This window comes from Xenopus laevis, chromosome 3L, assembly GCF_017654675.1.
Source record: "Xenopus laevis strain J_2021 chromosome 3L, Xenopus_laevis_v10.1, whole genome shotgun sequence".
Taxonomy (NCBI): domain Eukaryota; kingdom Metazoa; phylum Chordata; class Amphibia; order Anura; family Pipidae; genus Xenopus; species Xenopus laevis.
The window spans coordinates 110,413,085-110,430,621 of record NC_054375.1 but is presented as its reverse complement, the minus strand read 5'-3'; the positions used below and the strand labels follow the sequence as shown (position 1 = coordinate 110,430,621).

At 35.0% G+C, this 17,537-nt stretch overlaps 1 protein-coding gene across 3 annotated transcripts in view; it reads right to left on the bottom strand.

Annotated features, from left to right (window-relative positions):
- The window catches only part of trpm7.L (transient receptor potential cation channel subfamily M member 7 L homeolog), a 66,825-nt gene that overhangs the window by 18,821 nt on the left and 30,467 nt on the right, over positions 1 to 17,537 (bottom strand). For 2 of the 3 annotated variants that reach the window (XM_041584846.1, NM_001191021.3), the window contains exons 3-20: positions 16,158 to 16,196; positions 15,141 to 15,339; positions 14,556 to 14,769; positions 13,452 to 13,576; positions 13,040 to 13,211; positions 12,680 to 12,854; positions 11,310 to 11,433; positions 10,693 to 10,765; positions 9,914 to 10,014; positions 9,330 to 9,464; positions 9,021 to 9,074; positions 8,528 to 8,668; positions 7,857 to 7,991; positions 6,551 to 6,831; positions 5,561 to 5,789; positions 4,489 to 4,644; positions 2,829 to 2,972; positions 1,339 to 1,467 (exon numbers count right to left, since the gene is read on the bottom strand). In XM_041584846.1, coding sequence (XP_041440780.1) covers positions 1,339 to 1,467; positions 2,829 to 2,972; positions 4,489 to 4,644; positions 5,561 to 5,789; positions 6,551 to 6,831; positions 7,857 to 7,991; positions 8,528 to 8,668; positions 9,021 to 9,074; positions 9,330 to 9,464; positions 9,914 to 10,014; positions 10,693 to 10,765; positions 11,310 to 11,433; positions 12,680 to 12,854; positions 13,040 to 13,211; positions 13,452 to 13,576; positions 14,556 to 14,769; positions 15,141 to 15,339; positions 16,158 to 16,196 — 2,626 coding nt within the window. The remainder of the gene's footprint in view (positions 1 to 1,338; positions 1,468 to 2,828; positions 2,973 to 4,488; positions 4,645 to 5,560; positions 5,790 to 6,550; positions 6,832 to 7,856; positions 7,992 to 8,527; positions 8,669 to 9,020; positions 9,075 to 9,329; positions 9,465 to 9,913; positions 10,015 to 10,692; positions 10,766 to 11,309; positions 11,434 to 12,679; positions 12,855 to 13,039; positions 13,212 to 13,451; positions 13,577 to 14,555; positions 14,770 to 15,140; positions 15,340 to 16,157; positions 16,197 to 17,537) is intronic. The other variant, XM_041584847.1, reaches the window with a different exon arrangement.

Here is a 17,537-nt window from a genome sequence, read left to right as displayed (position 1 = left end):
CATTTCCTTTAAAATGCTTTAAAAGTTGATAGATGGGCTTCCAAGCATCAATTCCTGTTTTTACTGCAGACTAAGTAACTTTTGTTGGTGGATAATTTTCATTTATGTGATATAGACAGGTATCCACTTTTTTTTTTTTTTACCTAACAATATACTTATTATAATAATTTCTGACAATTATTTTAAAAAAAAGACTTCCTGTAATGTAATAAAAGGCCTTTAAAGAGGTGGTTTACCTCTCCGTTAACTTTTAGTAAGTTTTAGAATAGGTAATTCTAAGTAATTGGCCTTCATTTCGAGCTTTCTAATGGGGGACACTGACCCTATCTAAAAACAATTGCTCTGTAATTATACAAATGTATTGTTATTGCTACTTTTTATTACTCGTCTTTCTATACAGGCACTCTGCTATTCATATTCCGGTCTCTTAGTCAAATCAATGCAAGGTTGCTAAAGTAATTTGGACCCTAGCAACCAGATTGCTAAAATTGCAAACTGGAGAGCTGATGAATACAAAGCTAAATAACTCAAAAAACACAAATAATAAAATATGAAAACCAACTGCAAATTGTCTTAGAATATCACTCTCTACATCATACTAAAACTTAATTTAAAGGTAAACAACCCCTTTAGAAAGTAGCAGTTACTTTCATGCATCTTTATGAATCCACCAGTATTTTAGTTAACTTTAGTTTACTCTTGGTAGTCAACAATTTTTGGTAAAGACAAGTTGCCATTAAATACAACTATTACAGTAAAATTACAGTGTAAATTTCAATAGTGAACCTCATCTTGCTTAAAGTGGAACTCAGTTTTAGTGTGGAGTTTATTTTAGTGTAACTCGACTATGGAATAGTCCAAATTCGATTTGAGTTTAAAAAAAAATTGCTGTCCCTTTAAGAATTCGAATTAGACTATTTGCCATCTAAAACCTGCCGAATTGGTGTTTTAGTCTATGGGGGACCTCCTACAATCAATTTGGAGTTGTTTGGTGGACTCAACTCAAATTGAATTTCGATCTAATTCAATTCAAATTTGATTCAAGTTTGCGGGTCGATCCCATTCAACTGAATTTAAAGAATTAAAAATTTTTTTTTATAAATTTCGATTGTTCGTTTTTTTTCTCCGAATTTCTAGTTCTTATAAACAAAAAAAAAAGTAGAGACCAGAAAGGCACATTAGAACAGATTCAGTGGGTTTAGTCGCTGTTGTACATGAAAAGTATCCAGCAGTGTAATGAGCTGAAACATCAATGACAACAGTATTTTAGGATTATTATCACTAAGCCTATTTACAATTTCTGTCTGATGGCACAGAAACATTAAATATAATACAAACCTCTCGTATTTTTTCAACAGCAGAGGTAAAAATATATGATATCACAATCCATTCCTGAACTGAAGGCAACGGTTCCATTTTGACAAGAACAACATATGTGAAGAGCATTAGGAACCCCAGATAGGCCAGCTAAAAAGAACAAAGTAGGAAAATGATGAAGGGTAAAACAGTAATAAGGCTGTCTAGATACAGTGGTAGCAGCAAGATATAAAATATCAGAGCTGACACCGGATGATCACTTTCAAGCTCACTCCTCCCCTTCCCCATCGGTTGTTGGTTCTCTCCTTCTGAACTGAGCCGATTCACTATAGGCCATGGGTGCCCAAACTTTTTGCAACGAGGGCCAGATTTGGTGAGGTGAAAATGTGTGGGGGCCGACCATTCAGCCCGACATTCTTTGAACCATTAACATTAAATTACAGGAATCGCGTAGCCGTAGCAGTAATATTTGGGCACATTAGTGAAATGATCTGCCACTTGGTCTATACTGCTGTCTGTGTGCTGAAGGTGTTAGCAATAGACACATACTGGCACATAGTGACGCCATAATTCTTTAATTGACTGTACTGGCACGTCAGTACGTCTATTGACACCTTCAGCCCTAAAGAAGTATGCGAAAACAGCGTGTCTCTATAGACCAGCAGTATAGACAAAGTGGCAGATCATTTCACTAATGTGCCCATATATTACTACTATAGGATACCTGATTGTACTGTGCTGGGGGGCCTCATTATTATTAATTTCATGATGGAGGCTGAAGGCCGGTGTAAATTTGAAAACGGGCCGCACTTGGCCCCCGGGCCGCAGTTTGGACATGCCTGCTATAGGCATTTGCCGCTGCTGCATATCCCTAGTTCCACCCCGTAAAACATCACTGCATGCATGGCACAGAAATTAAAAACATGACTCCTATTATTATAAAGAAAACAAAAGAGGTACGACACAGTGCCTTTAATTCCTATTTCTCAAATGCATATTGACACATAAAACACAGGCAGTGTACTTTTATTGCAGCGGACAGGATTTAAACTATGAATATTCAAGGCAAGCAAGACATTGAATTGGTATCTGGTGGAGAAAAATTTAATTGGAATAGATCTAGGTTAGTAAGATGGGCTTGTTGCAAGTTTTAGATCTGAAGATACACATATCTGGCAGATATGGACCATCCAACACCCCACCCGACAGATATACAGAGATAACTGTCAGGTTTAAAAATTCCCAACATCGGCCTCACTATTATGCAATTATGCAGCACATGTGGCCAAAGTTTGCACCTTTTTGAAAACCTCTCCAAATGAGCAGATTTTGTGTGATAATGTGTATGGCCAGTTTTAGTGGTATCAGATACTATGACACAATATTCTTAATCCATAGATATTTGACAAGGTTTCACAAGTCTAGATTACATATTTCCCTCTATTTTTTCCTGATGAACACTTTGCTATGAAAATGACTGCACTGAATATAAAGTTTTCTTAAGTACTCACTGTGTTAAACCAAAATTTCACAATTGGAGCGTGATAAAATGCATAAAACTTTTGTGTAATTGGAAGCTTCCGTGGTTTAGCTTGGGTCTCAATTTCATGCTTTACATCCATAGTATCAAAAGGCCGAACTTCCCTGAATACATTCTGAAATAGCAAAAAATACAATGTTCTGCTGGTTATGAAATGATTGATTTTTACAGATTGCAAAAACACACACACGTTTTAAAAACCAAGTGGTTTACTTTCAAAGAATAATACTGTATCTGCAGTAAATGACATTTATATACTTATAACACATTTTGAATAAGCACATAAAAGGAAAAAAAGAGTAAAGAATACAGAAAATCTGTCTCACTGTTACTGAAAAAAACAAATCAAAGGACATGCCAATTACCAAGATTTATGGCTCCAGTATTAAATTGACAACACACATTTTTAAGACAATACCGTTTAACAGTTGCAATGACATTTGGATAGCCCTTCAAGTATATTATCCTTTCATAATATAGTAGCTATGGTGCTTGTGGGTTGAAAAAAGACAAAGTCCATCAAGTTCAACCCCTCCAAATGAAAACCCAGAATTCATACACACACCCCTCCCTACTTTCACATAAATTATATATACCCATATCTATACTAACTATAGAATTTAGTATCACAATAGCCTTTGATATAATGTCTAACCAAGAAATCACCCAAACCACTCTGAAAGGCATTAATAAGCATTTATGGTTGCTTATACAGGCAGTCCCCAGGTTACGTATGAGATTTGTTCTTAAGTTGAATTTGTATCTAAGTTGGAGCAGGTACATTTACCTATTAAAAGCAACTTAGACAGATGTTTGTCTTAAAGGACCAGTAACATAAACAAATAAGTGATTTAAAATAATACAAATATAATGCAGTGTTGCCCTGCACTGGTAAAACCGCTGTGTTTGCTTCAGAAACACTACTATTGTTTATATAAACAAGCTGCTGTATATCCAATAGTTAACCTATGCCATATAGCCTTTTTTCAATTTCCACCATTGCTACTCAGCAGCTTGTTTATATGAACTATAGTAGTGTTTCTGAAGCAAACACATCAGTTTTACCAGTGCAGGGCAACACTACATGATATTTTCATTACTTTAATACACTTTCATTTTTGGTGTTACTGTTCCTTTAACATAATATTTATTTTTACCTTTCTGTGCACATTTATTTTTACATTTCTGTGCTCCACAGAAGACAATATTGGACAATATGGCCTGCTCGCACACCCTGGCCTTCGGAAGTAGAAGCCTGTTGCACGGTGATGGAAGGAATCGGCACCCTCCCCAGGAGTCAATTGCACAAATACACTGGCACTCACGGCAAGTTCAAGCAGGGAGGTCCCCTTGCGTGTTTATTTGCAGAAAAGCAATGTTTTGGGGCTATACCCCTTTGTCAAGCATGCGAATCATTGTTTCCTTTCAATCTGTGGAAATATGTACTTCATCTACATAAAGCCCCTACTTTATGCACTCATAGCAAACATTTTTGATTTTTTTTATTGGTTTATCTATTTTCAGTATTATACATTGGTGCCAGACTCAAATTAAAATTGAAATAACTTTTTACCAATAGATAATCGTAAACCCCATGTGATTTGCAAAAGTTGAATAAGACCTTAATTTACCATGGCTATGTTTTCTGGTAAATTCTGAAAGCTGTTTTCACTGTCATCCATTGTCATCTGAAGAGCATCTTGAGACTGGGGTATATGAGACATTTCTGCCTTGGTTTTATATTCAAGCATAAGGATTGTAGGTGGAACCAAAATGCTTAAGATCACCTGAAATGCAATGTAAAGAGAAGTTACCCAAAAATACAGCACATAAACACAGAGAATAGTGTACCCATTATTTTAAAATATGAGGATATTAGATGTCACAGAAGAGTTCCATAACCATAAAAAGCATGAGGCCAAAGGTGTTTTTATACAGATCAGAGAACTCCAAGGTGACTTGTAATATTCTCATTTACAACAGGGGTACATTACCTTTTTATAATAGTTTAAGTGAGTCATGTAGCACAAATTACACCACTAAGCACAAATTCTAACTGATAATCACAAAGTACCATTTATAAGGATATATTTTACAGGATATTCATGGATCTTGTGTAATATACGTCAAAAATAAATGGAGCATTCGTGGGCTAAGTTCTATTATTCAAAACCCCGAGATTCCAAGTAGTCCAAATAATTTATTGCATTCCTCTATTTAGCTTTTTATTCAGCAGCACTCCAGTTTGGGATTTCAGCAGCTATCAGATATGCTGGAAAATAAATAGAAGAGGGTCTGAAAAAAAAGGTAAGTAAATAGACTAACAATAAAACTGTAGCCTTATAGAGCAAAGACACCTATGACTATGTACCGGATGGTATGAAACGAGTAAGGTGGGCTATATGGGGTCAGTATCTACCATTTTCATGTAATGTTTAATAAACTTTTGATTTTTAACTAATATTGGGACTTGACTCCCCTACTCCACTACTATTGATATATTTGCTTAATAATAAAACTGTAGCCTTGTAGAGCAACCACCAGACAGCAGTTCAAAAGGTGAAGTAAAATAATTCATACATTTTAGAATTTAAAACCAATTAAAAAGTTAACAGTATAGTGTTTTTCTATGACATGCAAAACATTAACTGAAGAACCCCTTTTAAACCAAGGTTGCATTTGTTGAGTGACCGTCAAAATTACCTTATACCAGGAGTTTTTTCGCATATTTAACCTTCCCATCCACATATCAGAAAGCAGCATTTGGGTACAAGTGTGAGCAACAAATGGACGGAGTCGAGAGGATACAGCAAGCTTTAAGCAGGTAGAATTGCTCCAATTTTTTAGCTCATAGGTAAGGAGCTTCATTGCCATGGTTTCATCTTGTCTGAATGCTTGATCTAAGAGGTCAACAGCCAGCTGTCCAAATTCACTGTTAAAACCAAAAAAACAATATGACACAGGATTACAATATTGACTCCTGGAAGGCAATTATAGGATAGTGAAATACATCTTTATTAGTATAACAGCACAGGGGCATTCTGATCACCATGGTCCATCAGAATAAACAGTGCCCATTCACTGGCAGTCACTTCCTAATAATTTAAATCGGAAACATACTGTAACCTATGGAGTACTGGTCCAGCTTACGGCATAATACACATGGCAATATATTTTTTTTTGTTTCATTCGGCTTAACTATACATTTTGACTGATTAATGCAGGTTTGAGCGTCAAAGCCTGACCACCCAATCTATGATCTGATTAAAATATGGGTCATGGTTCACAACAATTTGTTGGATATTAACAATTTGAATGAACATACAAGGCTATCTGGGCCAAACTTATAGGGGATATCCAACTTTTTTTTGCTGTCCTACCAAGTGAAGTTATGAGGCAGACAAAATAGAATGACTGAATTCTGAAATAGCAGTATGTGAAATATAAACCATCTAATCAAATCACAATAAAAGACGTTAATAATTATACAATATCCCAGTGAATAAATTTGCTCAAATTACTAGGTGGGACTGGGAAGTCACTTTGCAGGCCTGCATAAGTGCGTTACGAAGGTAAGTTTTTCACAATGTTTTAATCCTAACTCATTCCTTTTATACAACTTTCATGGCACAGCTTGGTGTTTATTCTATAATGTATGAAATTAAAGACTAATTACAAGATCCAAAACAATACCTTGAATGTTCCTTAAATTCTTCAGCAATCTCATCCACAACATCACTTTGTTTTGCTTCATAAGCCATAGTACGACACAATTTGCATGCAACCAATGCTTTTGCCATGGATTCCTCGCCATGTTGCCAAAAGAAAAGTGCCATTTTTTGCCTCTTCATTAGCACAGACCAAACCAACAGTTCATTAAAAGGGTATTGAAATCGTTTCATTTCAGGGTCATCAATATCAACAATTTCTTCTTTGGCCTTTTTCTTTTTTCCATCATCTGCAGAGACATCCTGCTGAAAATAATCAATACGATTAGCTGATTGAGAGGGCTAATAGCTTCACCCTGTATTTACATTTTACGTAAAACATTTGGGGCTATATGGAGCAATGATCAACCTGTTGGCAACCCACCACAGATGGTTTACCAATGACATGAATGTATCCACTTATACGGGGGGTGCCAAAATGTATGGTACCCCCCATCCAGTGATTCTAATTGATTAACTGATTCACTGAAATGTATTCTATTCACTGAAATTGCTGCTGTTCATTGAAATGTACCAACCCTCAGGTACTACTGCAGGAAAGACGAGCCATCATCTTTTTCTTCTTAATCTTCATCTACATTCCAGCCAAGTGTGTGTCCACAGTAGAGTGAAAAGCCAAAATCTGAAGCAAAAAGCTGTATTTTCACTCTAATGCACAAAAACACACACTGGCCTGTGCAAAAGAGAAGATCTAAGAAGCAGAAGAAGTTCACATTGTAGTGTTGCTACAGAAGTACCTGTGACCAATGCAGTTTACAGCAAACATGAGTACTGGCAGCCTGGGGTATCAGGTACGCAATTATAGTCACTGTGGCTTGCCCTACAGTTGGCAATCCATACTCATTTTAAGTTTTTTGTCTTTAAGTCCTCATAACGATATGGTAGCTTACACTTATATATGTATAAATGTATAGCGTAGACTTTTCCATGCACATAAAAAGTTAAGAACTCTGTCTCACAACAATCTCTCAGTGTAAATCAAAGAAGCTTATTTTGATAGGCACACAGCTCCTGCGAGTACTTTATCCTAATAAATAACTGCTTGTTAATAAAGGGGTTCTCTACCCAAACTCTTTTGTATAGTGAAAGAAAGTATAAGAAAGGGAAATATACCGGTCGTCCAGGACCCACCCCTGGAGTCCTGTACAACATTCATTAGAAATTTTCAATAGTTTTAATGTTCTGGCTGTTTTCTGCACACCTGGATCCAACTCCTGAAACAATGTTGCAGCTTTTGGGTGCATGTCTCCTTTAAACCATTGCTCACATACCTTTGGCTTGTATGGCTGTGCTGTTTTGATGAAGTGATTATGTCTCATTTTCTCCTTTTTGTCTGCCCTGTTTCCAAACGAATCGTGATTTTTCCTCATCTGTGGTGTATTGCTTGAAGTGTTTCTCCCAGATCTCTAAAGAAAAATGTTTTATCATGAAAAGTATGAAAAATAAATAATAAAGTGAATCTACTCAGTTATTCAGTTCCTTTGAGTTTCCTCATTAGACGATTGATATTTTTAGTATCAGGGTAGCAAGTCCAGGGACTAAATTCTTCAGTAAGCCTTGTGACACCCCCCACCCATAAATTTTATAAAGGGGAGCAAATACTACTTCTTTATAGTCTATGAGAACTTATGACTGCGCCTGCAGAGGAATGTATAAATATTCAGAGAACCTATCTATAGCATTGAATTCTTTACTCTTCAGAGTGAAAGTTTAATTTTAGTTCCCACTACATGGGTTTGCTGATGAGACAGCACGGCTTTCACATTATGCTACAAAAGAACATGTCACTGTCTTGCATTCTTACCTGTATCAACTTATAGCTTATATATTAGCAATATATAATGATTTTCAGACTACAGTAAGACAACAAAAAGTATATCTCCATCTTTATCCCTATATATGTCTATGATTTATAAATAATCCGACTCAATGGCTTACTTACCCGATTGCCACCTTGTATATTGTTGTAAATAATCCGAAAGCGTTTTCTTGTGTAAGTGCATCTGTATGTTCCACCCATCAGGAACTCCATAACAAGTCCAATATCAATCAATGTAATTTTATACCCTGGAGGAAGATTTCCCTATAAATTGAAAACCAAGTTTATAGTGTTTCTAAGTCGATTCAGTAATTCAGATGGACAGGAACAACAAGACCAAACAGAATAATAACTCAGACTTATAACACGAGTTGTTGTCATGTAGTGAAAGCAAACAAATATTTTTTCATACATTTTATGAAAGAGAGATTCAAATCTGATATATTCATGGTATATTTGTATTTATTCAATAACTATGCATCACGTAAACACTGAAAATAAATTTTATTATAATGAAAGGCACCCCAGAAAATGAATGTATCTTCCCATGCATTAAATGAGGAGAAATAAATGAAAAAAAGTTATGAAATAGAGTTTTTTTTCTACTTTACTTTACCTGCTTTACATCTCGGACTAGGTGAAACAGAGTTGGGTTAGTAGGACCTTGTTTCTTTAAATGAAAAAAATAAGAAAAGAAATTTTTGTAAATAGGGTCATGACTTGAGTTAATACATGATGATTCTTTGGATATGCATGGATATATTAACATTTGAAAAAGGTTACCAATTATGTGTAAGTATTTTATTATGAGTAGCTATGATTGGAAAAATATTGGTAAGAGCATAAAAAAAATTATAAAAATGGGTTTCATGGTATTTTTCAAAAGTCTATTAAAACAGAAAAATATTGCTCCTATCTAACTTACGGTGTTATACAGCTCTTCCAAACGGGGAATTGTTAGGAATTTGTGCATGCTGACCCCATTTTCTATCAAAAGCTTGACAAATGCAACTCTGTCCATTACAAGTGCATCCAACATGGCTTGTTCCAGGGACCCAACCTAAGTATAGAGGAGTGACTGTAATTACTCATGTAATGTCTTATTTCCAGACACATGTAGTTAGCAAAATACACCATACAGTTAAAAGCTCTCATTATTTTTAAACTAGACTGAGATATAGATACTGACATCAGGACAAACAGAATTTGCATATTACATGTCAGATCCATATGCCTCAGTAATGGTCAAACCACTACCTTTACATATCAACAAAAAAAATAATGCTGCCACTTGTGAACTAAACACAAAATTGCTTATTTACTGTACTCTGTATTTCTGCATCAGTGCAGCAAGGCATAGGAGACAAATAGCAATTAGGTGACCGTACTGGTTTAAATATTGCCACTTGTTAGTAAATGAGCCCCTGCATGCTCTGGCAAATCATTTAAACATAAAAGTCTAAAGCAAACCTGTCTCAATATTAATGTTAAGTCTAAATTAAAACTTACCAGCCATTGTTGTCCATAGACAAAAACATGGTTTTTAGCAATGTCAACTCTGTCCCATGCCAGTGTAAGCACTAACTGGTCCAAAGCAGAAGCATTTGTGCCTTTTGAAACATAACGAAAAGTAAATTAAATACATATTACAATCATATATTACTGCTTATTTTTGGGATCCAGTGCTTAATTTCAGATTTTAGTCTTTTGCACTGACTAAAGGGCTTGGTTTCTAGCTGTCACACTAATAAATACTGACTTGTTTATTACTGCAGCCCTAAATTAAGTAAAAAAATCTATATTATTTGTTCATATACATCACTCCTAGTAGCCCTATATAATTTTGTGTTATCTAAAACAAAGCAGGTAATAGGTGATCTTCAAATATTAGCTTTAGGTGCTGCTTAACTACAAATAGAAAAAAGCAAGCATCAAATAAATTGGTCAGTTTTTATATTTTTTGAGCCTGAACACTTGTTTTTGAAGTAAAAAACTCCATAGTTCATTGCCAAGCTTCCAATAAGAAAAATACAAGAACAAGTGCAATGCAAATGGGAAGTGCTAAATGGAAAGTGCTAAAAACTCTGGATGACTATTCATGGCATTAGTATCCTACAATATTATATGACATGGACACATACTGTTGAAGGTAATATGTCTAAAACATATTACTCTATAGCTGTAAACTACAACACCCAATGTGGGAATGGAAAGTGGTTGCTAGCTGAGTGGTGTTTGTGACAATTAAATATTACACTGGCTTTAAAAAAAATAAGTTACCATCTCACCTTTAAGCAATGCTGTAAGTATTGCAACATCAATGTCCTGGTGCTCATCTGATCCAACGTGAAATACCGTTATCTGTGGAAAAGAAACTTAGTGTGAGTTGTGCATAAACAACCAAACATATACACAAAAATGTAGGACTCACACAGTAACTACACAGTAGATGGTTCCTCAGATTCTAAATATCGCCAAGGCCTATGGCACATGGGAAAGATTAGTTACCCACTTAAAATCTACACTATCCACAGACAGCAAATCTCCCCATAAAACCTTGACATTGGTTTCAGTGGGAATCTCTGCTGCTAAAACATATAAAATTTGTAACCGCTGGAAATTGCTTTCTTTTGCTTTTTTTGGCCATTACATGATTTTTAGTATGGGAGATTCCCACAGACACCAAACAGCCATTACGCAATGTTTACTGCCCTTTGGGGCCAGAGGAAGATAAAGCATGTCTGTAGTTATAATTGGCATCAGCTAAAAAAAAGGAAACAAAACAGAAGTTAGATTTTGGAGTGTCATAGCTCCTGGTGTGCATCCAATACTGTATTTATTTACATAAAATTCATATTCTTCAAATATTGATTTCATTGTCACATGTAAATGTTTTGTCACTTACTAGTTCTTTGTTTTTCATGCACTCCATTGTGGTCTGAAAAAGGTGGATAGCTTCAGACTGGCTAAAGTTAAAAGTCTTCTTGATTGTGGAAATGATTTCTAAATCAGACCCTTCTGGTAAGTTCCTAAAAGCAGAAAACCCAAATAACTTTTGAAACAAATGAATATGCAGCCTCTAAAGTTAAGAAGAAGAAAATGAAATGCTCCATACAGAGGATACTATATAGACTACGGAAGAAGTAGAATGCATTAAAACTTAAAAAGTTGAAGTTCTGCAACAGAGCATCAAGACTTCCTAGTGTTTTACATTTAAACATTTCTCCAAAGAAGTAGCATCAGGACCATGATTAGGGCACACCTTCCAAGCTGTACCCTAGAAACTGGTCTTTTTCAAGTGTGCCATACTCAAGGCAATTCTCAATGTCACTTATCAGGCAAAGCTTTGGCTACATGGAGAGTTGATCAACCCTGAAAATGCCTGCTTTCGCGTTTTTCAAGCTCATTTCTGCTCCACTGCAGGCCAAAGCTATGACTGTTAAGTTAAAGTATTTTTCAATTTTGTCATATTTTCTAGACGTGATGAAGAATTTCCGAAAATTCAGGTGTAGGCATCAAAACGCAGTCAGTGTAGCTACATGGAATATATAGAACATATACACTTTTCTCTGCCTGATAATATAATGCAGGTGGAAAAAAGTGGAGGATATGCCATGTGTCACTATGGCTTTATACTACGCAGATCTCCAGTCAGTGTCAAAAGCTCAGTTAAATGAGATCGCCACCCAAAAACTGGTTTTGTTTGTTTGTTTTTTTGCCACAATGAAAGAATTGTTCTAAGCAACTTTCAGGAAATATACATTAAACATTTTTGATAATTTTAATGTTATTTGTAAATTTCAGTTTAAAACAGTTCTTTGTATGTGTTAGAATTCCCTCCTCTCCTTTGTCTGACAACTTATATGATTGCAATATGCGATCAGTGGTCAGTTCTTCTCTAATAATGGCTTGCTTGTTCTGCGATTAAAAAAAACCCAGAAATGTGCAAAGTTTTGTGGGCACTGGAGTCCTGGCTGGAGAAGAGTTAACTTTTAATTCATTGTTTCTGCAGTCAGGCAAATTTAGAAAATGCTTTCAATAGCAGTTTTATTTAGAAGTATCTTTCATATCACTGAATATTTTAATATAAATTGTAATATGGCTTAGAATTGGCGTAGAATTACATTTGAAAACACAAAAATATATAATGTTTAAATGCAATAGTCCAAAAAGTGGATAGGTAGCAGTTAGTAAACTTTATAGGCTTTTAATTTCAGAAATAAATACAAATAAATACAAATCAGAAGTTGTTGGATATAGTAAATCCATCATTACCCTCCCTCTTCTGTTTGTTTGTGTACATAGGCCAGTATGTCTGCAGCTCTCCCAGTTCCTTCACACACCACAACTGGCACAGGTGGACTTTCTTGAAGATATTCCAGCACAGTGAGGATTACATTGGGACCTCCTTCAAAGATAAGTGCCACCACTGGGACACCCTGGCCAATTCCTATAAACAAGAAAAAAAAAATCAAAGGATATTGTGGATAGAATACAATTTTAAATGTGTCATTACATCCTACTATAATTAGCACAAATAATTAAACACAATATTGCTAACTTAATTATGCATATGTATTTTTACTTACATTAGGGGCTTGTTAGACAGTTGTTACAATTTGTATAATGACTTACGTGCATGGATGCGCTGCAAATTAATAGTTTTTTCCAATTCTCTTCTTAAATGAACTTCAGCCCCATATTTTCCAACTGTCCCATCATCCACAAGTATGAAATGTGAATGGAGATTGTTCAAGACATTGAGTTTACTCAGTGGGTTTAAGAGAGTCTGATACGAAGCTATCACCTAAACAAGACGAGAGATTCCTTGTTTTATTTTGTTTTTTCCCCAAAAGGAACAGACAACCCAATAAATTTAATTATTCTAAATATCTGTTGGCATATTCGTTAAAAATGGACTCTGGCTATTTACATGCTTAACATGAAAGAACCCACTCAATGAAGGTAAAACACATCAAAATTTGAGGAATACCTCATAAAAAAGTGATACAATAAGCAGTTTTCCAGTACACAATGTTTCACTTACATCTCTTCCAACAAGATCATTGCGATTTTCAATTACTCCCCATGGAGCAATGCCTATGGTGCAAATCTTTCGGGATGACCTTGATGCATGTTCTTTAAGTGCATCTCCAACATGTTTAGCTACACCTGTTTTAAAAATGGACACAAAAACAAAAATATAACTTTTATAATATGGAGATTTAAAGAATAGACTATTTTTAGCTGCTTGTTTTCTCATCTTCAGATTTGTAATATAAATAGCATTTTTTTGGGTATTTTTTTTGTCAAAGTTGTGCAGCATACTCCTGAAATATCTCAATATTATAAGGAATAATAGCTGAAAAACATTTTGGCTTGATTGATTTGTTTTCAGAGAAATTTGATTTTCGCAAAGTGGCAAAAACACAAATGCTTCTCAACAACAGAGGGGTTAACAATATTGTTATTTGTACTGTTAGCTGAAGCAACTAACTAGCAATTTTGTTAATCTTAGAAATAGACTCCATACCTTGCTGACACAGATTGTTTTCTTTAACACATACCTATTATGCATACAGGGGATGGTTAAGATGTTGCTTACAACAGAAAACTTAGAGCAAAGTGTCTGCAAGACAAACACTTCTAATATCCATAAATACATGTTTTTAAGGGGTGGCTCAAGTATTGTCTGCACTCATAACATGGCAACCACACTTATTAAATGAAATACAGGGGGTAATTTTCAAATAGCTGGGTGGGCACAGACTGTTTTAGCTGCAGAATTTAAGCCACCTCAGTAATGCTGCAATTCTCATGCATAATTAGCTTTGGTTAAAATCTCAGAATATGCCAGAACAGTATTCAGTATTCTGTTCTCAGTTTAACACTGAACACGTTGCAAAAAAAACCCATACAAAATAAAGATGAATATGTAACAGAGTCAATGAATGCAATGAATTATGAATGCAGTCACTCTCCATATAATCTTTACTTGTGTAAATTTACATTAAAGGGGTATTTCACCTTTAAGTCAACTTTTGGTATGTTATAGAATGGCCAATTCTAAGCAACTTTTGAATCGTCTTAAAGGTGAACAACCCCTTTAAATCCCTTTAAATCATTTGGCTCTACAAAATGTTTAACTTACCAGCATTAACTCCTCCAGTTAAAATCCAGGCTCCTGTGGTCACTGCAGCTTTAATAAGACCTTTGCCAATTAATTGCTTGATACGAGGATGAAGTTCAAATTTTTGCATTCCACCATGAACGGAGATGACAAGTTTTGGCAACTCCATCTGCCATTCCTTTAGCATCAGTTGTAAAATGGCCTCAGGCTTGGAGTCATAGGATAATCTTACATACTAAAGTGAAGCAATAAAATAATAATGGTAAATCTTTAAAAACATCTATCTTGCATAAGAGGGTCTTACTTGTTCAAATTATACAATACATTTATCCCTACATTTAATTTAAATGGTACAGTGGCCACTGTTGTCTACAGAGAACATATCACTCAAAGCATAAAATATGGCAGCTTCAATAAATATTAGATCTTGTTGCTATATTTAAAATGATGGAGCTAAAAATATGTGCAACTCTAGTAGTCACAAAGCTGAAAATCTGGTTTTGAGGCTTCTCCTTTGCTTACTAGCACATCCTATAAACACTGTAAACATGTACCTGTAAGTTAGGATTTTACTAGGAAATACAAGGGTTTATTTGAATGTAATACCTTTGCTCTATAAGAATGTGAGCCACCTTGAAAATTGATGACACCATAGGAATCTGTTGGACTTTCTTCTGTGTGTTTTTCGACCGACCATTCTTCCAACTCTTCACTGAACTGTTCACCTAGTTTTACATCGGAGTATTTTGTAGCAACACTTGCAGTGAAGCATGCATGTTGTCTCACCAGACGGCCACAGCAACATCTGATGAGGAAAAGAAACGTAGCTAAGCATTCCAATGTTTCATATCATTAGGATTATTTTCCTTCCTCTATAGCACTGGCATATTCTGCAATGATTTACAAAGATTACAACATTGTACATCAGAAAAAAACGTTTGTTAATTTCAACTTAACACTGGTTACTTGTTAGGGCAGAGACACACGGGTAGATTAGGGGAGATTCTAATGTCCCCAAATCTGCCAGTGTGTTTCTGCCCTAAACAGATATCTCTCAATTTATCTCAATTTACTGTGCAACATGTTGCACAGTAAATTTAGATAAATTGAGAGATATCTGTTTAACAAGTAACCAGTGTTAAGTTGTAATTTGATATAAGTGGGGTTCTAACTAACAAAAGTTTTTTCTAATTGATATACTGACCCCAATTATGTCAGACCCCAATTATAATCAAAGAGATAGAATTTTTATTGGTCAGACCAGGGGTACACAAACTTTCATTTTAACATTATACATCAGTCCCAGCCCCAGTTTACTGTCCCTTATAAAATAAATCCAGACTATGGTCAGATTTATCATGAGGCAATTATCCTGAATGCATGTTTTTGAAGTGTAGAAAAAAATGAAATCCGAGCATTAGAAGAAAATCACACAAGTACTGCAGAAGATATAAACTACTTGCAGATTGTGACCTGGCTGGTATTAAATGTAGTCTGTTCTAAAGCATTGTGGGGCCACATACAGCATTGCAATCTATCTATCCTAAAGTAGGCTAACTAAAAGGAAAGAAAAATAAATATTTTTATAAATGCAAAATAATAGAGATGAATTAGACAACAAACCTCACAAGTTGTTGGCAAATCTGGCATCCTGGAAGGCATCTAATGAGAAATAAAAACCAAGTGATCAGCAAAATCAAATCTTATGTACAGCAGTTACAAATGTATTTGCTTCACTGTGCCAAGTCAAGTGTTAAGAAAAGTGAAAAAGATTAACTTGTATAGTTTGTTTCATGTCTCGGATATCTCACTTTCTCCTGTATCACGAGGGCACAAACACTTTTCGATGTAATGTGGCTTTAATCTATTATTCCCACATGTTTAGCTGAGGGATCCCATAAAGAGCACTTGATGAATAAATTGTGTTTTAGGGTGGCATATGGTATGGGATACAGATGGCTTATTTCAGCTTTACGAATAGCATCAGATTATACCTGAATTAGAATCATACACTAAACTTTCATTTCAGGTGATGCGGAAAGTTAAATAACTTTCCTATTACTCATTTGCAAAGTTTCCACTCATTTCGCGGTGCAGTAATGGATCTAAACTTGTACAAGAATAAAATCTATGGGAAGGTCAGTGTCTGAATAGAGCCTGGCCAAATGCGACAAACAGTGGATTATTGACTGTAACCTCCATTTAAAAACAAAAGTTTTGCACTTCCATATCCTTTTTAGAATTCCGTATTTAGTCTATGCCAAAACTTTCCTAATTAAGGCAGAGCAGAATTTTAGCTTTGAATAAGCGGCTCTCTTAAAGAAAGGGATTTAACCTATACTTTTTCAGTGTAAAAAGTATTCATTTTTTAACATATATTATGTCATTTATCCTTGAATAGATATTTATCTAAATTGATCTGCATGCAGTAAACCATAAAACCTGCATGCAATACACTTTTTTTCATGGCTTCTCTTGTGTTATATTCACAAAATGAAGCAGAAATATTAGACTACTATAAAGCTAAAGTGGCACCAACATTTAAAATGGAAGCAAGTAACCTGATAAATGTAGAACAACACTATTTTATTAGTAGTGTATAAAAAAATCAAAGTAAGTCAAGACATTTACAATACTTTAAATACAATAATACTTTAAATATAAGAATTTGGACAGCTCATGTCATTGAGATTTTGTAAGCCTCCAAGATAGTGAATTAAGGCATGGCTGAATATTTTATTTAGTACTTTTCTACACAAAGTCTAGTGTAGTAATACACACTACAATCAATTGAAATTACGATGAAATTAGCGGAGTGGCAGAAAGAAAAGGCTTGAAATAAACTGAGCAATTCGGTCAATAAATATCTGAGTACAACAGGGATTAGTAATGGGTCAATAACTTTTTGATTATTTTATTAATTACATTAACAAGGGTCTATAAAGTAACGTAGACACCTTAAAGATCGGAGGAAATTTTGCTACCAAATTATAATCAATGAAC